Source organism: Mus caroli, unplaced genomic scaffold (assembly GCF_978045245.1).
Source record: "Mus caroli unplaced genomic scaffold, Mus_caroli_1 scaffold_14, whole genome shotgun sequence".
In the NCBI taxonomy this organism is placed as follows: Eukaryota; Metazoa; Chordata; class Mammalia; order Rodentia; family Muridae; genus Mus; species Mus caroli.
In genome coordinates, this window is record NW_028227269.1 from 53924822 (window position 1) to 53946147 (window position 21326).

The 21326-nt window shown below is 38.1% G+C and overlaps 1 protein-coding gene across 5 annotated transcripts in view; it reads right to left on the minus strand.

The window, feature by feature from the left end:
- Positions 1–21326, minus strand: part of Ralgapa1 (Ral GTPase activating protein catalytic subunit alpha 1) — a 209045-nt gene that overhangs the window by 179713 nt on the left and 8006 nt on the right. For all 5 annotated transcript variants that reach the window (XM_085830378.1, XM_021179389.3, XM_029484805.2 and 2 more), the window contains exons 2-4: positions 3679–3789; positions 2670–2719; positions 1225–1282 (exon numbers count right to left, since the gene is read on the minus strand). In XM_085830378.1, coding sequence (XP_085686504.1) covers positions 1225–1282; positions 2670–2719; positions 3679–3789 — 219 coding nt within the window. The remainder of the gene's footprint in view (positions 1–1224; positions 1283–2669; positions 2720–3678; positions 3790–21326) is intronic.

The window sequence follows — 21326 nt, forward strand, 5'->3', positions numbered from 1 at the left end:
ACTGGGAGGCCTGCTCCTTTCTGAAGGGAAATGGAGGAGCATTGGCTCTGGGATGGGGGAGAGAGGGGAAGGCGGTGCTGGGAGGAGGGAAGGGAAGGGAGGCTATGGCCAGGATTTACTGTACGAGAGAAGAATAAAGGAAAAGAAATTCTTTATATATTGCCTACTAATTCTTTGTCAGCTCTATAAACTAGATAAGTTGTAAAAAGATAAGTTATGTTTTCGTTGGGGGAGGAGCATTGTCTCATGAGCAACAAACGTCTAGACCAGGTGTGATGGTTTATGTCTTTATTCCCAACACTGGACAGGTAGAGGTCAGAAAAATAGGAGTTCAAGGCCAGTCTCAGCTATACAGCAGATAAGAGAGCAGCCTACTTTATAAACCTATCTCAAAAACAGCAAAAGCATGTGGTATGTCTATATATTTGTGTGCACATGTGTGCATAAATTTCAATATTTTGAAATTCATAAAATTTAAAAATTTATTTTTATGTGTACTTTCTTATATAAATAAATCCTTGACTTTGGTATTACAAAGTTAAACCAAATACTTCTTTCAAGAACTTGTGAGATCTTTCTTTCTTTCTTTCTTTCTTTCTTTCTTTCTTTCTTTCTTTCTTTCTTTCTTTCTTTCTTCCTTCCTTCCTTCCTGTCTTCCTTCCTTCCTTCTTTTTCCTTTCCTCCCTTCTTCCCTCCCTCCCTTCTTCCCTCCCTCCCTCCGGCTCTCTCTCTCTCTCTTTCTTTCCTTTCTTCCTTCCTTTTTTAAATTTTGGATTTTTAGCCAGTCTGGCATGAAATTCACAACATAGTCAAGACTGTCATTACAACAACAAATGGCTTCAAAGACTATGGAAGGAGGATAGAAGTACTGTAAAACTGGACTATGACGACTTTTCTAAAATACATTGAATTTTACTTCAAAAAATAATTTATCTATGCAAATTATATCTCAATAAAGTTTTTTTTACATCAACTACAGTCACCTTTTCCTTCATTAACACTTCATTAAAGCCAACAAGTTGTAGGCCCCACCCCAACACTGCACTGGTTACTGGTATGGCTTTGCCTGGGTACTGGAGATCAAAACTCAGGGTGCTGAGTCAAAGCCAACACGTCACCTACTAAACCATCTCCTGAGCCTCATAAACTATGAACTCATTACCAATAACTGCTAAGCCATTGTAAATTTACTTCAGGTGTGTAATATATATTTATATCACTTACCAATACTATGGAATTGCCATCGCTGATGAATTCTTTCTGGAAGAAGTTGTAAAATTTTCTAAACATCAACATAAACAAGATAAAGAGTTAAAAATCAAATAATGACCTAGTATATTATGAAATATGAAATGTTAGAGGGCCAAATTAAGAGCCTCTTATGTTAAGGTATATCAAATACAAACTTAGTAAAATATGTAAACTTTCCCAGTGAAAAAGTAATAATCAATACTAAAGAAATTTTGGAAGAGAAAAGTAATGAAATTTATCTTTAATAGTGTTATAAAAAGTAAGTCTATTCTCCTTTTGATGGTTAATCTTAGGCTCTCAACTTGACTAGATGTAGAACCCAAGCCTCTGGGCACTCCTGTAAGAGAGTCACTTGAAGTAGGAAGACCTGCCCTAAATGGAAATGGCACCTTTTGGTGGCAGAACAGACAGACCAAAGTAACATGAGAAGGGAAGAGAAAAAGAAGAGGAGGAAAAGAAAAGGAAGAAGGGGAGGAGGAAAGAGAAGGGAGAAGTAGGAAAGGTTAGGAAGGAGAAGAGGAGAAAGGGGATAAAAAGATAGGGCATTGCATTAATTAATCATGTGAGCCCAGAGGTACTTGGATGCCATGTCGGACATAGGTAGCAAAGCAAAAAAATAAATAAATTTAGAAACTTCATAGGCACGCTAAAATACTTTCTACATATAATACCTCAAATTTTCTTTTTATCCATTTTCTACTGTATTATATAGATTATTCCAGAATAACAGCTAAATTACTACTAAAGTATAATCAGTCATTATCCACTTGCTGAATGATATGTTATTATTGCTATTATAAATATTACTTAGCCACATCATTAAAAGATGCTCATAAGCTCAAACTAGACACTTTATATAACAGTGTCTCATTATCCTGGCAATCAACCCAAACATCTCTTTTGACCAATGAAGAAATGGGTTGAGTGGTGTGCTTAGGGTAGAAATCTAGCACCTGAGATGCAGAGGCAGGAAGATCTGTGCAAGCTCAAGGCCAGCCTGCTCAACATAGCAAGTTTCAGACCATTCAGGGCTACAAATTGAGACCCTGTCTTGAAAAGAACAAAAGCAAAACAAACAACTAAAAAAAAAATGATATATCCCATAGGCATATGTAATAGTCACAGTTCTAGAGGCTAAAAAACAATGTGTAAACTACATAAATTAAAATTTTCACTTTACAAAAATGCTATCAAATTAATTTTATATTGTCAGATGCATAATTTTGTTGCTAAAAAAAATACATTATACTTCAAAAATACACAAGTTCAGCCAGATACATTTTTAAGTTAATTAAGTTCTTAAAAACGCTGGCAGATTAACTATGTTTCACTATATGTCTAATAATTTTAATATATTTCTTTATATTCCCAGAATAATTTTTTGAAAAAGTTTAAACAGTATGATTCATAGCACTTACCTCAAAAATAAAAAGTATAGCATCTAATTCCTCTCTTTGAGACTTGTGGCCTGAAATATTTTGAACAGAAAAATACTTTAAATACATTCACTATTAACAACTACTTAATGAACTTTCAACCGCTGGCTATTGTTTTCTTCAATGATTCTTTTAGACAAATGCTAAATCATGGTCTATTTATTATATAGACAATATTATAATCCTTCTCACTACTCCTTAGCATAATTATTCTAAATTCAGGTCCTAGGTCTGGGAATTGGGAGTAGCTTAATGAGAAAACCCACACTTAGCATGTACTAGGCCTTGGATTCAATCCCCAGGATAAAAAGAAAAATTTAGCTTATACTTATATCTAATAACAAGTAATCATATATCATGAATTTTGAATAAGCTTTGATTATGAAGAACACTATTTCTATTGCTATTCAAACATTCCTAGGGCAGAACAAAGAAGGTAGGTTGAGGAAACCTGATCAGGAAAATGCAAATGTTCTAAGCCTTCTCAAAACAATAGCCGCCTTTAATCCCAGCACTCGGGAGGCAGAGGCAGGTGGATTTCTGAGTTCGAGGCCAGCCTGGTCTACAAAGTGAGTTCCAGGACAGCCAAGGCTACACAGAGAAACCCTGTCTCGAAAAACCAAAAAAAAAAAAAAAAGATCAAAACAATAGCCATATGAGTCTGTTAGTTTCCTTTCAAACACATCTAAAAGGTATCAAAATAAAACAATACTAAAATTCTAATGCCCAGGTCCTCTTTTTAAGTTAATGCTTATGACTACTAAAAACATAAACATCGCCGGGCTTGGTGGCGCACGCCTTTAGTCCCAGCACTTGGGAGGCAGAGGCAGGCGGATTTCTGAGTTTGAGGCCAGCCTGGTCTACAAAGTGAGTTCCAGGACAGCCAGGGGTACACAGAGAAACCCTGCCTCGAAAAACCAATAAATAAATAAATAAATAAATAAATAAATAAATAAATAAACATAAGCAAGAATACATGTTAATATCTTACCTTTCTGTTTAAGACTAGCTTCAATAGTCACAAAATTTTCAAAAAACACATAGTATATATGTGAAAAATGTTGGTCAAAAAACTGTTTAAGGTCAATAGATTCTGCATTCTCTGAAAAAAACAACAACAACAAACAGTTCTTAGTAACTAGTCTATCAAGGTTAAATCGTTATTAGCAAACATTTATAGTGCCAAATTTCCTTCAAGGACAAATATCTGCACCTGAAATTCTATCATATTCAAATATATGGGACAAATATTTACATATCTGTTTCTTTGTTTTTACAATTTTAACCTTTACATATTTCAGTTTTAGTTTTAGTTGTTTTTTTTTTTAAATCGGTCTAGTTACCATAGTGTGTGTGTGTGTTTGTTTGTTTGTCTGTCTGTCTGTTTTTTAAAAACAATCCTGTCAAAACTGGGTGCGATGGTACACAACTGTAAACCTAGGTACTCCAAAGGCTGAAGCAGAAGGATCAGGAGATCAAGGCTAGCCTAAGAGGTACAGTGAGACCCTGTTGTGTAAGACAGAGACAGAGACAGAGACAGACAGACTCAAAATCAGTATCTCAAAGGTCTGTTTTTCAGGGCTGGAGAGATGGCTCAGCAATTAAGAGCACTAGCTAGCTGCTCTTCTAGAGGTCCTGAGTTCAATTCCCAGCATCTACAGGGCAGTTCACAACCACCTTTAATGCCCTTTTCTGCTGTGCAAATATATATGTAAACAAAATAAAGTATTAAAAACATAAATAAATAAAATTTAAAAACATAAATAAATATGTTTTTAAAAAAGATATATTTAGCTGGGCAGTGGTGGTGCACGCCTTTGATCCCAGCACTTGGGAGGCAAAGGCAGGCGGATTTCTGAGTTCGAGGCCAGCCTGGTCTACAGAGTGAGTTCCAGGACAGTCAGGGCTATACAAAGAAACCCTGTCTCAAAAAAACAAAAAAAACAAACAAACAAACAAAAAATCTATTTTCAAATCATGGCGTCAGCTTTCCTAACATCTCCTCTAACAGTTTTAAGAACTATTTGTAAGAATAGTTCTGGTAATTCAGTAAATAGATAACAATAGGCTTTATAAATGGTCATTTGAGGATTATAAATTCTTGAGACTGTTCTCAAGAATTTCTCAGTATAGCATGCAAACAAAACATACAATTATGTGCACAATAGAAAGTTAGATTATGAAAGTGAAATGAGACACACCGTCTACAGGAATTCAGAACACAGGATTACTTTCAAAGTTTAAAGGATGTCATCTACTGTCCATGTTCTGAATAGCTACCCTGTATAGCCTCCATAATACAAGCCACCTATTACCCGAGGGCAACAGAAGAGTGGCAGTCACAGAATAAAAATATATTTTATGGAATATAAAAATAAAAACCTTTAAACTACTGTGATAGATAGGAAAAACATTTTCCTTTTGAATCCATTGAAGAACTTTAAAATGAGAAGGAAATAGGTTACAGTTACATCTATATTTTCTGAAATGCTTAAAAATACAAGTAATGTCCCAAGAGAAACAAGAAAATGAGACTAACAAAATAAAACAAAAGCAAACGTGACTCAACCCAAGACTTCCCAACATATTAGGAGCCAAGACATTGTCCTTCAGTTTCCTTCCCACATGGCTGTTAACAAAGCCGGGAAGCTGCACACTTGACTGATGCTAGTAAACAAGTACTAGAGGCCAGGCTCAGTGACATATTCCCGACAGTTTTGGTGGAGCTTCAGATGGAAGAGTACAAATTTGAGCCCCTGGGACTATATAGATCTAGACCTTGACTAAGTGGGAGAGGTAGGCCTATCAAAAGTAAGCTAATTTGTTCTTTTACTTTAAGATTTATTTGTACCTCAAATAATACATATGCCTGTGTATCTGTGCATGGGTATATGCATATGAGTGCTGTTGTCTATGGCCGCCAGAAGAGGGCATTGGATTCTTTGGTTCTGGAGTTACCTGATGTGGGTGCTGGGCACTGAACTCTGGCCCTCTGCAAGGGTACTATTTTCTCATGACCACTGAACTCTCTCTCCATCCCCTCTATATTTATTTTTAAAAACACAAAAGCAAACAAAAACTCTGATAAGATGTTCAACAGTAAATTCATGACATGTACATGGCAGAGTAAAAGACAAGGACAAACTAGGTAAAATATCAGAGGCCTTCCCTTATATAGATCCTAAGGATAGTTCAGCATTAAGGGCACGCGGTGCAGCTGCAGAGGACCCAAGTCCCTAGTTCCCACATGATGGCTTACAAACATCTGGAACTCCAGCTCCAGGAGAGCCAATACCCTCCTCTAGCCTCCACAAGCACTAGGCATACACAGGAGAAACAGACAGGTGTACAGGCAAACCATCCATACATGTAGAATATGTAAATCTAAGAAGAATTCTGTAAGAAACTCTCTGGAATAATTCAAGAGAAAGGAGACTGAAAGGGGAGCCGAGTTAATAGAGAGGCTACAGAAACACTCCATCAACTCTGAGCCACAATACCAAGCTTCACCCTTTCCAAACGCCCCACTAACTTCCCTGCTCCACTACTTTAGCACACTGAGTATTAGTCATGCCACAGTGGCCAGTGCCGAACTTGCTACAGCAAACCTTTACCACTTTCATCTAGCAGAAGTGTTCTGCAGGGTGATAAACCTACCCACCCACACACACACACACAAAAAAAAAAGGTAATCAAAATATTACCTGTCTTCACAGACACTTCTGTTTGGAAGTGCTTGTGAGCTAGTATTTTCCTAAAGAAACAAAATACACATTTCACCTGAAATCCAGGCTAAGGTTTATGAACTTTAAAAATGATTCAGGCTTTGTAGACCTTTGGGAATATTAAAGTAGCAAGGTAATTCTAGACTTTAGTTTCCATCCGTTAGATTTCTCAGATGTTTCTTTTGGGCTTTAAGAAAAATGGATAACTTTTTAAAAACCTGATTATAACATATTTACTCTCTTTCATACATTTTTTTAAATATTTAAATACTATAGCATGTATGTAAACAAAAATTTTAAAGGTCAAAAGTCAACTTTCCTTTTAAAGCCCCGATATTAAATGTGTCTCTGGAAATTTACTAAATGAACCAGGTTGAGAAACCTAGCTGCGGATACAACTCAGTTGATAGAGTGCGTGTCTGGCGTCACACAACTGAAGATAAGCAGCTCAAGGACTTCCTTTACTATACAGAGAGCTTAAGGCCAGTGTGCCACACATTAGTCATGCCTTTAAAAAAATTTAGGAATACAAAGTATTTCCTAAAACACATAACAATCTAAAATGATTAAAATGATCACACACACACACAAAATATCTCATTGATGTTGGAGTTCTTAGTCCAGAAAGAGCTGCACAACAAGTATATTTAATAAGTCTGTTGTTATTGTTGTTTGTAACTAGGAAGCTTTCCATTTTGAACAACTATTCCAAAATAAAAAAAACAAACAAACAAAGAATTTTAAGGAGGAAAAAAATGTATACTAGTGTGATGGGTTTTCAACGCTTGTGTCTACAAGCTCAGGTTCCAGTCCAATTTGAAGCCCAACAAGGGAAAGACTTGCAAATATACAGCAAACTGGTACAACAGAGTTAAATTTACCTTTAAAATCAAAAGATATTTTAAAAATCTAAGTAATAACAGAAGTTAGATAAAGTACCAAAAAGAGCACGGACATCAAAGGCACATACTGCTCTTGCAGAGGACCCAAGTTTGATTCCTGGCACCCACATGGCAGCTCACAACTGTCTGTAACAGTTTCAGGAGATCTGACACCCACTTCTGGCCTCCACACGTACCAAGCATACATGTAGTATACATATGTAGAGAAAGACAGACATATGCATAAAATAAAAATAGATCTTTAAAATCAATAATGTTGGACTGAAAAATGGCAGACTATACTTAGGCATGGATGGCCACCATCTCCAGCAAATTATCTCAGCAAAATTGATAAACAGCCATCAGAAAAGCAACAGAAACTATAAACAGCAGGAGAGAAAAGCCACACCCGGAGCAGCAGGGAAGCCTGGAAAACCCCTTTTCCCCTAGCACAGGGTGCTCAGCACTGGCAACCAACAAGGCAGAAGCAAGATGCCATCTCAAAGAATGCTGCTACCGCCGCCGCAGCTGCTGCTGCCACCGCTGCTGCTGCTTCTGCTCCTGCCTCTAAATCACACTCTAGAACACTCAGACCAAGTAGCCCTGAACTAACTATATGCTATAACCTGACAAAGAGAACACTGTGAGATTGAAGAAAAGAAATCTCAAATCAGATCTGAACAGCATTTAGTGCGCTGAAAACCTGTGAGAACCACAGTTACACTGGAATGTTCACAGAATCCAAGCAGTCAGCAGGACACTGGCAAGAGTGAGCTCTACAGGGCCAAGACAAGCATTCACAACTGGAACCCCGAAGGAACTCAGAGGTATGACCACACCTTTGCATCTACCTATGCAGCACTGTCCTTGGCCGCAGACAGGATTAGTAATCCAAAACCTAACGTAAAACTCAGCCAGGCGACAGGACTGTCCGTCGCAGGGGCCCTCCCAGCAGCAGACAAGAATCTCATGAGTCCAGACAGGAGTCAGGCCAGTCAGTTTCCATAGCCTTTGTCTCAGCTCGCTCTTCTAGAGTTATCCCCTCTGGTTTTAGTTCTCATGATGATAGTAACGACTATGGTGATAAGTAAGAAAGTTCTAAATGAAGACCAAAACAAATGTTAAGAATTCATATTGTGAAGACAGTAAAAGTCCCCATATACATCTAGAATCAATACAACCCCTAACCAAATCCACACTACTCTTTTACCGAAATTAACAAGTTGATTCATAATTTGTAGGAAGTCACAGAGATTATAAAATACTTATAACAAATCTTAAGAACAAAGCAGAAGAACAGTAATCAAAACTGGTTTGAGTGAAGACATACAGAGTAATGAACCAGAAACAAACCCTTAAACTGGCCAATTACTTTTGACAAGGGCACCAAAATAACCATTTAAAAACGATGGTGCTCAGACAACTGGAGTCACATGTTTAACAAAATCAAGAATGACTCCTACCTCATACCATACGTAAAATAAAAACTCAAAAGGACATATGTAAATGTAACTCTTCAAAGAAAACAACCTTGGGCTAGAAATTATTTCTTATATAAAAAGCACAAGTGAGCCGGGCGTGGTGGCGCACGCCTTTAATCCCAGCACTCGGGAGGCAGAGGCAGGCGGATTTCTGAGTTCGAGGCCAGCCTGGTCTACAAAGTGAGTGCCAGGACAGCCAGGGCTATACAGAGAAACCCTGTCTCGAAAAACCAAAAAAAAAAAAAAATAAAAAAAAAAAAAATAAAAAGCACAAGTGATGAAAGAAAAAAATAGGAGAAAGAAGGTGGCACAGAGGTCCAGCCTTTGCCTTGCATGGCCTGGGTCTGACCACCAACACTACAGAAAGAAAAAGAAAAAAGAAACTGCCTTGGGTATCTATTTCTGTTTGTTTACTTGCTTCAAAGGACATTGTCAAGAATGGAGAAGAGGCTTCCTACAGAGTGGAAATACACACACACACACACACACATATACACACACACACACACACATACACACACACACATACACACACACATACATACACACACACACACATACACACACACACATACACACACACACACATACACACACACATATACACACACACACTTTATTTTTAAGAATTCTTAACAATGCTTAAAAAAAACAGATAAAATTGAGTAGGATATTTGAATAAGACATTTCTTCAAAACACATAGCCAAAAAAATATGAACATGAAAAAATGCTTGTCATCATTAGCCACCAGGGGAAATCACCAAAGCCAAAAGAAAGGGTTGGGGGTATGGCTTTATAGCAGAGCACTGTGTAGCAGGGGTGAGATCCTGGTTTCACTCTCCAGCACAAAGAGGCCCCACCATGAAGCTATAATCAAACTGGACATGAAATAAGAGTTAGCAAAAATGTGGGAAATTTGAATTGTGCATTGATGCTATGACTATAAATGATTTAGCCGTTTTAGAAAATGATTTGGAAAGATTTTTTAAAATGTTAAGAGAATTACCACATGACCCAAAAAGTTCATTACTAAAATGCAAATATTCATCATCACTCATAATTGCCAAACATGGCAAACAATTTAAATATCCGTGAATTGATGAACAGATAGACAACATGTAGTGTATTCATGCAACAAGTATCACACACTCATGAAGAAGAATGAAGTCCTGTTTAGAACATTGTGCTAGGTAAAAGAAGCCAGACAGAGGACAATCCATGTTCTATTGTTTGTATGACTCATCCAGAACCACAGAGATGGAAAGTAATTAATAGCTGCCAGGAGAACCTAGTATGGGAAGGACTGCTGACTGGTACACGTTTCTTCTGTTTCTTTCTTCTTTTGGTGGTCTCCTCTATCTCTAATATCCAATTCTTTGGCATCTCAATCTGTGAAAGTTATGACATCCTACCTGGCTAAATGAATGAGTGCTAAACTTCCTAACCAATTGAAAACAACTACTATAAAAAGAAGTGACTCTAATAAAGAACTGAAAATGTAAAGAAAAATCTCCCTAAAATTAGAAATTTCACCATATGACTGATGTTTGCTGCAAACAAGCACATGACTTTCACTTTTTTGAAGAGTACCTAACTATTTTTTATTATAAAATGCCATGTTTTCAGAGTAATCAAAGTATTATTGGTATTTTATAACCAGTTGTACATATCTCAGTTCATAAAATCATTCTTCTAGCAGTGAAAGTATTCTTTCGGATACTGAGAGATTTGGTATATGTCTTTTAGAAGTTTTAAAGTCCAAAACAGGCAATAATATATAGCCAACATACTTAATAAATGCTATTATTTTCACAATGCAAATATTTTAAATCAAAGTGTTTGTATACGTGAAATTCTGTGTATATGTTTGTACATTTAAGTATAAATAAGACTTACATAAAGTGGAAAGCACATGGACTGTTCTATGCTCTCTACCCTAGTTGAAGAGACAAGTCCAGTAACTGCACATGTGGATGTTACGGCACTGTCAGAGTGAGATGAAGCTCTCACATATCCAAGCTGTCTATGAGTACATGTGACCAGTTTACAGACTATATTTGGTGTTCCAGCAGCGTTCACTACAGAAGGAATGGTACAGTTTCAGTGTGTAGGCTGAGGAGAATTTCTTATATAAATTCACCAACAACAATGGCACCAAAGAAACAGCATCATCTCCATTTCAATCTTCATGAAATCCTTTAATCAATTTCCCACAAAGTATCTCTACACATTATAACCCACGACACCAATTCTTCTATTCATTTTGCGATTAAACTGAATATCTGAAGCTGAAGTCTGATGTTTTGTTTTAAAATCTTCAAGGAGTACTGGCCAGCTACTTTTCTGCATTTAAGTCTGTGTTCTGCTAACCAGACTGCTGTCTTAATATATATATGTACTGAACTCTACTTACCTTTCAAGACTTAGCTCAAATGTCCCTGTCCCTATGAAGGTGGTATTTTAGATAATCCTTCTCTTTCATGTGCATAGCATGTTTCACATCTGGCATATGACTCTATTACCACGCCACCACCTCTTCTAGAGTCTACAGCACGATTGCTTAGATCCATTGTTTTTGAATTTCAAAGAAATAGGTATAAACATAGATGGCTATGATTGTTAAAATATGTTTGATAAGAAACTGCATGTGTATTATTTTTTTAAAAAACTTACAGTAACAACCTAGTTGCTTCTAGATAGCTCTAAGAATACTTGATAGAAAGATGAGCAGGGGGCTGGTGAGATGGCTCAGTAGGTAAGAGCACCCGACTACTCTTCCGAAGGTCCAGAGTTCAAATCCCAGCAACCACATGGTGGCTCACAACCATTCGTAACGAGATCTGACGCCCTCTTCTGGTGAGTGTCTGAAGATAGCTACAGTGTACTTACATATAATAAATAAATAAATCTTTAAAAAAAAAAAAAAAAAAAAAGATGAGCAGGAACCTTGAGCCTGTTACCTTAAAAGAATTCAGACAAAATCAACAAATTCCAACCAACCAAACAACAAAAATAGCCTGGCTAGTCTATCTTAGGTTTGGGTGGAGGGAAGAAAACAGTTATATGTTTTCCTTACATTATCTAAAATAAAACATCAACATTCAACTTTATGTCCTTTGTATTCCAGCAGAAACTCATTGTTTCCTAGTTGCTAATTTTTACCAGACGTGTAGGGCTATTTATTCTTAAAAACAAATTCTATTACTAGACTGAGTAGAAGATAACATTTAGTTTTGTTTTTGCTTGGCCAGAACACAGGTCTTGAAAATGCTAGGTAAGTATTCTACCTTGAGGTACAAGTGATTTAATTTTATCATATTTAAGAGTCCAATTAAAGTCTGAAAAACACTTCACAGCCCCCCCCCCCAATAAGCTTTGTGGTTCAAGTGTATTTTTTATGCAGTCTCTAACTGTGTCTGAGGTGTTGTTATAATAATTTCCTGGAATGATCAACCAAAGATTGAATGTATTAGGTAATAAAGAACGTAAATCAGAACCCAGTCTTAGGTTTCTCTATCCATTTAGTCTTCACGTCTCCTCAGCAGTTAACTACTGTCTACCACATAAAGCTATTAGAGGAATTAAGGAATACATGCAAAATGCATGATCTAGAGCCTGTCAGATACTAAGTAATCAAAAATACAATTATTACCAATCTATGACAGCTGCTTTTCTATAAAAATATTTAGTCTAAAAATTTACCAAGAATATAGACAGACAGAATTACCAGACAAATTCTTTATATGAAAAGCTTACTTATTTAGTAATTATTAATGATTGGACATGTAATTTAGGGATATAACGTGTTAACATGCATGAAGTCTCAGCATGCTTCTCATCAAAAACTTTTCAACAAATCTTTAGAAACATAATATTCCAAATTCTAAAATCAGTCTGCAAATTATTGCTATTTTCTGAGCTTGCTCAAACATTTCAGGTTGTTGTGTTTGTTTCTGAGGCCCTGAGTTCTGAACCCAAGGCGTGGTACCCTGGGTCAGGGATTGTGATATACTGGCCACATCCCAGGCCCAAATACTTTTTCAGAAATACTTTCTTCTTCAACTTCATCAAAACACTTATTTCATGTACAAGCAGTTGCTGTAGGAAATGGAGCAGTCATCCCTCGGAGGGAGAATCTGATACTGTAGGGCAGGTGTGGCCTTCTACTATAGGAGTAGTCCTACCTCTACCTCCCAAATGTTCTTTTAAATAGTAACATTCTTCTGAAATGTAACTGTTTCCAGCTATGTTTTTTTTAAAAGATTATTATTTTTATTTTTTATTAGATATTTTCTTTATTTACATTTCAAATGTTATTCCCTTTCCTGGTTTCCCCTACAAAAACCCCCTATTCTCTCCCCCCTGCCACTGTTCACCAACCCACCCACTCCCGCTTCCTGGCCCTGGCATTCCCCTATACTGGGGCATAGAGCCTTCACAGGACCAAGGGCCTAAATAAATAAGAGAGCGTCAGATCTCATTACAGGTGGTTGTGAGCCAGCACGTGGTTGCTGGGATTTGAACTCAGGACCTTCGGGAGAGCAGTCAGTGCTCTTACCCACTGAGCCATCTTGTCAGCCCCTCCAGCTATGTTTTTAAAAAGTGTGCAAAAATCTCTCCTGGAAAAAAATATAATACCTTTAATTCTCAAACTTAAAAAAAAAAAAAAAAAAAAAAACCTTAAGTAAATGGAAAACTCCTTAGAACAGAGAGGACATACTGCTAATGTATTTTCTCTAAATGAAGTCTGTATATTCAGTGTAATTCAAACAAAGCCAAGTAACATCAAGCACAGTGGCACAAACTTGTGAGGCCAGCAGTGAAGCAAGAGGATTTCCCGTTCAAAATCAGCCAGAGCTACACAGTAAGCTAGACTGTTTCAAAAAGCAAACCATCCAATCAAGCTTTTCATGGAAGTTAGCCAGCCGATTCTCAAAGACATACGGTAGAGAGGGAAGGGCCAAAGCTGCCAAGAATCTTCTCCTAGCTTTCTGTGACTGTCTTCAAGAAACTACAGCCCAAAACATCAAAGGTTATTCTCTCAAAATACTGAATGCCCAGAGTCTGAAATCAATGGGCTAAAATCAAGGCACTAGCAGTACCACTGTCCTCCTGCAGAAGCTGCAGACAAGAATCCATCCTGTCGCTCCAGCTTCTAAAGCATTTGCCATGTATCCATTGGCCATGGAGCTCCAATCTTCAAGACCAGTACTCTGAAATTTCCATTTGCTCAGTCTTTGTATCAAGTCTTCTCTCTGGGTCTGTTAACTTTATTACACAGTGAGGATAAAAGTAAGGGACCAATGTATTTTAAGGCTAATATTTCTTTAGGCTCCTAAGATGAGTTTTATAAAAGCTCAATACTATAAATGAGAAAATAAAAATGTATTTCAACAGCAGAAATTATCTGTTACCCATACCATAATGTCACAAACATTTTTCAGTAGGTGTCCTGGGTGTGTGTGGGTGTGCGCGCCTGCTCACGCCTGCTCATTTTTCAGTTAATGTCCTGGGTGTATGTGCCCATGTTTGCCTGTTCTTCTATGTAATATAGCACAGACTTTAGATTCTGAATCAAAACCTTTTACAAGGGTATTTAAAACAACTCAACTTTCTTTCTGATCAAATTACTGACCTCCATGATTTTCTACCACTGCCAATTGAATATTCACAAACCAATCTTGCTCTCGTCATCCTTAATGTATCCATTCAAGAGCTGGACAGTATTTACTGAGCTCCTATCATAGTGCAAGCCAGCACACTGAAGTCAGGGATAGAAAAGATGTGTGTGATCAGGAAAAACGTGAGGCATTCCTTAGGCATGCAAATAATACTGGCACCAAAGAATCAAATGACTCGATGTGAATAAGCACAGTACATGAAGTGTCATGTCAGCTCCTAGACTGACTGGCCCAGGAAGGCTTGGCACAAACTGTGTGGACATTTCCCCTGAAAGGTGCAAAAGTTGAAGCTTTAAGGTGGCAGGAGTGATAGCAAGTCAGACTGGTACAGCATGTATTTATTAGCAAGGGACAGCACAGTGATTCTGGTTGGATGCTACACTGTGACATGCCACAGAATTTTAACTAGGGGTCAACTAGGAAGGCAATGTGGTAAAAAAAAAAAAATCATAGAACACTTAAAGGAGTTTAAGGTGTGGTGATAAGTCTTTTAAGTGCAGATACTGCTTTTGAGATTCGGAAACCAATCAGAGTTAAAACCTGGAATTTGAATGGGATCATTGACAGTAAATATATTGGCATTGGAAGCCAAGGACAATTTATTCAAGGACTATATATAGGTAGAAGAAAAGAGACTTGCAAACAGAACACTGAAAAACACTAATACTGAAGGGAAGGATTTGGCTACAGCAGAAAAGTCTATAAAAGTGTCATCAATGAAATGAAATGGACTGGTTGGTCCTGGTTGTGTCTCCCTAGTACACAGGAGGCAGAGGCAAGGGGATCCTGTGAGTTTGAAGCCAGCCTGGTCTACATAGTGAGTTCCAGGACAAACAAAGAACAACAGAAAAACCCTGTCTCAAACACACACACGCAACCAACCAGAAAGTGGAGAACGCAGAACTGAGAAAGTCTGAAGGACGATGTGAACAAGCAACATGTATCCCAAACCATGGGGTGTTCTCAGATGAACGTGTAAGTGTATCAGAAGCATAAAAAGAGTAAGCAACCCATCCAGAGTGCTGCCCACTGAGACAGGATGCAAAGAAATCTGCTATCAGGAGAGAATTGGGACTCAGATTAGTCAAATGAGTTTCAACTGAGTGAAGTTCCACTACATTCCTTTGATTTTTTAAGATGCAACTGCATCACTCAGTTAGAACACTAAGATCAGATAATTTTATTGTTTTAAACACAAGTTAAAATTTTTGAACTTCATATTCCTGACAATGGGGATCTATGAAAGATCTGAAAACAATTGTGACATGCTCTGTAATATGCTATAGAAAGACTGTGACAGCACCTTGTGAAAATTCGGAAAGGGAGAAAGATCCTCATAAGGAAACCAACCAGTGGACTCATACAAATTATTAAGCAACAATGAATAAACAGTTTAATAAAAAAATGATAGTAAGAACAGACAAGAATGAAAGGACAGGGCTGGGGAGATGGCTTAGTTGGTAAAGTGCTTGTCACACAGCATAAAGATCTAAGTTTGGATCCCCAAAACCCATGTAAAGGTTTTTATAGGCAAAAGCTGACAAGTCAGAAACAGAGGATCCCTAGGGCCTTTCAATCAGCCAGTCCAGTTGCTTAGTAAGCTCCAAGCCAAAGGAGAGCCCCTGACTCAAAAAAAGAAAAAGAAAAAAGAGAACATTTGAGATATCTTTCACTGACCTCTGACCCCCATGTGTCCACATGTGCACCCTCACCCTCATGCACACAAACAAAAAGAGCAGTATTTAGCTGAGGAGACAATGTAAAGATGTCCCACATAGAATGGGCATGGTGGAACATTCCTTTAATCTCAGAAGCAGAGGCAAAAGAATCTCTGTGACTTTAAGACCACTTTGGTCTACACAGTGAGTTCCAAGACTGCCAGGATAACTGTTTCGTGGGTGGGGGGGAAGTCCCATACATTTCAAACTCCAAGGTCTCAATAAAAATTTATCTTTTTCTACTTATCATTAAAGATAAGATTCCTGCCAAATGGAAGAAGATAGTATCACTCACAAAAAAAAAAAAAAGTAAACTCTTCTAGAATTTTCTCCAAGATCTACTTCTATAGTATGAGTACTTCAACAACACTATATAATAAATATATGAGTGCATCCACATGACATACATAAATTACAAATTAAATAAGAAAAAAGTTTCAAAGCCAGGCATGGTGCAATGCTAGTACCTGGGAGGACAAGGCAAGAACATTTAAACTTAAGTGAGTAAAAGAGTCAGAGACAGAGAAATGGAAAAAGAATTCTTTTAACCAAAAACAAAGAATTCTTTCTGTTCTAAAGACACCAAAAGCCTGTAATGTGACCTTTCTTTGTTTACCTGCGCTACCACGAAATTTAAGAACCAAATTCAGTGACTTAACAGCTGTAATCAGCTCATCTCTAAGCTCCTTTCTTCATAGGTGAAGCTGTTGTTCTTTCTCTCATTATTCACTCTACACTCTACTCATTTCTTACCTGGCTACAATACAGTCCTCAAATAATGGCATACGAGTGCAAAGATGCTTTTCTGTATTTAAAACAGCTTGTTCTGTTATTAATTAATCAGAGTTATGGTGTGAATCTTGTATGTTTCAAAAGCTTTGCATTCAGGTCGTGATGCTCTTTGCAGGAAGTTCTTGAAACTTAGAAGGTAGGACAGAGCTGAAGAAAGGAAGTCACTGCGGCAGATACAAGCACCTCCCAAGTAGATTATCCCCAAGCTGCTCCCTGTCCAGGGTGAGGTAAACAGCTGCCCTCTGCCACAGGCTACCACCTGCATCTGAGATGCTCAATGAACATCGAGAAATACGAAGATAATCTAATGGCTCACAACTAATGATGAAGGGGTAGGGAATCTTAAAAGCAGCCATAGGAAAGTATATTGTATATGGGGGAGAATTAAGATGAAAAAAGACTTACCAGAAACATTACAAGCAAGGAGATAGTGAAATAAAATATTTAAAGAACAAATGCAGGGGGTGGAGAGAAGCCCATAGACCTAAAATTCTAAGCATAGCAAAACTTTCTTCTAAAAATATTAAAAATAAAATAGAATTTCACTAGCAGACAGTTGCCGTAGAGAAAATGTTAGTTTTTTTTTAAAGGATTTATTTATTTAGTTTATGTATATGAGTACACTGTAGTTGTACAGACGCACCAGAAGAAGGAGTCAGATCACACTGAAGATGGTTGTGAGCCACCAGGTGGTTGCTGGGAATTGAACTCAGGAACTTTGGAAGAGCAGTCAGTGCTCTTAACTACTAAGTCATCTCTGCAGCCCAAAATGTTAGTTTTTTAAGCACAAATAAAATTACACAGAATAGACAAGAGTTTCTACATAAAGAAATTAATAGTACTAAAAATGGTACTAAATGGAGAAGTGTATAATAAGAACTTTTGTCACTTACAAATCTTTTGTTGTTGTTGTTGTTGTTGTTTTTGTTTTTCGAGACAGGGTTTCTCTGTGTAGCCCTGGCTGTCCTAGAACTCACTTTGTAGACCAGGCTGGCCTGGAACTCAGAAATCTGTCTGCCTCTGCCTCCGGAGTGCTGGGATTAAAGGCGTGCACCACCACACCTGGCATATCACTTACAAATCTTACAAAGGCTAAGGTGTAGCTCAGTGGCAGAACATATGCCAAGCATTTGTAAAGCCCAGGATTCTATACTCAGCCCTGAAAAACTTTAAAATCCTACAAAGATAACTATTTGCTTAGATAAAATAATATAGTGTTGTATTTACAGCATATAAGTAAAAGATGGTAACAAAAGCATAAAGGCTCAAAGTGGGGCAACGGAAGTATAGGATCTTAAATGCAAACTGGTGTAACATCACTTAGAGGTATAGACCCTGACAGGTTTATAGATATGAACTAATCAAAAGGGGGAGGAGGGAAAGGGGAAGATGGAACTAAACAGGCCAAAAAGAAAACAAAAAGCAATAATAATAACATCAATAATCATGTTAAATGCAACAATCCCAATCATCTCCATTAAAAGGCAGATTAATAGGGTCCTGTATTGAAAAGACTTCTCTCTAGGTATGATGATGGACTCCTGTCATCTTAGCATACTGGAGGCAGAATGAGTATTTCAAGTTTAAGGCCAGCACACAGTGAATGCCTGGTCAGCCAGGGTTACATAACAACACCCTGTCTCTAAAGCAAGCAAGCAACCAACCAACCAATCAGTAAAACTGGGGCTAGTGCATGTAGCTCAGTCGAGTGCTTGCCTACCCAGAATGCATCAAGCTTTGGTTTGGTCCCCAGTACCACATAAACCAGACATGCAATCACACGCCTATAATCCCAGACAACAGGAGGTGAAAGCAAGAAGATCAGAAACTCAAAAGCATTCTCAACTACACAGTAAGTTTGAGACCAGGATTCATGAGCCTGCCATGTCTTTGCACAGCATAGGTCCTGAAACTGACTAGGGGTGACAAGTGAATAAAGAAATGACAGACACACAGACAGAGAAAAGCTGGGAAATTGGTAGTCTGGATTCCCTGAAGAAGCCACAGCATCCTGAAAACTCAGTATGTTTTCTGTATACCACTGAACAGGGAGGCCTTTTACTGCATATAGCTGAACAAGGAGGCGGGGTTTATGGTGTAGAGCTAACAAGGAGACAAGCTTAGCTAGCCTCACTCTGTAGGTAAGCAGTCATCAGGCCATAAAGAGCCAGGGGAGAAGCTATGATGAAGATGTTTTGCACACTCTAACTATCATTCACACATGGACCACAAAAAGGCTTTGCCATCCCTCTAAGTATCACCTAAGGAAAAGTTTGCCACCCCTATGGATTTGAGGCATCAGGGTCCTTGACATGGCTATGCCTATGTCAACAGCACACATGCACTCAGAACCTTACTTGGTCCCCATACTGGCTCAAAATAAATAAATAAAGGGGATGGGTGAACCAAGAAATAGGAAGCCCACTTTATAAAGATATAGTAGATTTAAAAGGTGAGAAAATGTTTACTATGCAACACTAATCAGATGAAAGCAAAAGAGGCTATACTAATGGCACAGTAGGAGCATGGCACAGAGGTAAAAGTGCTTGCTACCCACACCTGATAACCAGAGTTCCATCTCCAGAGCCCATGTAAAGGTAGAAGGAGAGAACCAACTCCACAAACCATCCTCCACACAAACACTGTAGCGCATGCACACACACACAAGCACACGCAAACATGAATATACTATGTATATATACAATTTTTTTCAAAGATTTATTTATTTAACATACTTATAAATATACTGTCGCTGTCTTCAGACACACCAGAAGATGACATCTGATTCTATTAAAGATGGTTGTCAGTCACCATGTGGTTGCTGGGAATTGAACTCAGGACCTCTGGAAGAGCAGTCAGTGCTCTTAACTATTAAGCCATCTCTTCAGCCCTATACAATTTTTTTTAAAGCAATGTTTAATATAAAAGTGAAAACCAATCCTACAATTAGTATCATACTACATGGTAAAAAATCAATTGCTTTCCCCCTAAAATTGAGAACAAGGATAGATATTCATCACTTTTCTTTCTTCTTTCTTGTCCCCCCCCCCCCCACAAAAAAAGGTCTATCAAAAAGATATCCACTTCATAGTTCAAGAAGGCAAGAAAAAAGAAAAAAGGAATAAAGCACCCACATTGGAAAATGGGGGTGGGGGAGAAAACCAATGGAATCACCCTAGGGGCAAGGGGTGTGAGACAGAGAGACAGCTCAGTGAATAAAAATACTGGCTGTTTTTCCAGAGGAATGGAATTTGATTCCCAGCCCCCATACGATGGCTTACACCATCTGTAAAATCAGTTCTCGGGGCTCCAAAGACCTTTTCTGACCTCTCAGGCACCAAGAACACAAGTGGTACATAAACACACATGCAGGCAAGCACTCATACACACAAAATAAAAGTATTTTAAAGTGAGTATTTCTCTTAACTAAATACAACAAGAAATAAATACCAAGACAACATTTGGGGGGTGGTGTACATGGTGGGGGGCATGAGGGGGAAGGGGAGGCTTCTGTTTGTTTTGAGTTTGGTTTTTGGTAGGTTTGTTTGTTTGTTTGTTTGTTTGTTTGTTTTGAGATGGAATCTTATTATCTAGCCCTGGCTGGCTTGGAACTCAGAAATCTGCCTGCCTCTGCCTGCTGAGTGCTAAGATCAAAGGTGTGAGCTACCATGCCTGCCTAAGATATCATCTTATAAGAGATGAAAAGTAGAAAATATTAGGGGTTAACTCTGATCAAAGTTTCACAGCACAACACTGCTGAGAAACATAAAGTAGTCCTATGTAAGTAAGCAGAGACATCCTGGCTCCTGATGCAAACCATCAAGCTGTCTTCAGACTTTCCCAGACTGCTTGCTGTCCAGACTCAAAATAGTCCCAGTCAAAATCCCAAGGGGTTGCTGTTTTGTTTAGAAATTGAGAAACTAACTTTTCATTCTTTTAAATGTTATTTTATGTATATAGATGCTTTGCCTGCATGATTCTGTGTACCCTTTGTATGCCTGGTGCCTTCAGATTCTTGGAAGCAGATTTACAGATGGTTGTCAGCAGTCACCATGTGGGTACTGGGAACTGAATCCAGGTTCTCTGGAAGAACAGCCAGTGCTCTTAACCATGGAGCCATCTCTCCAGTACCTTTTGCTTTTTAGAGTGTCTCAACACTATGTTGCCCAGGCAAGGCTTGAAGTAGTTGCCTCAAATGATGCTTTGGCTTCAGCCTCCTGAATTGCTGGACAATGAACTAGATGGGACAACAGACACGTGCAATCATGATGCACTTGGTTGGCTTAACAAGTTAATCTTAAATTCACATGGAAACAGAAAGGGTCTGAACCTTCAAAGCAAAAGCAACAACAAAGAACAC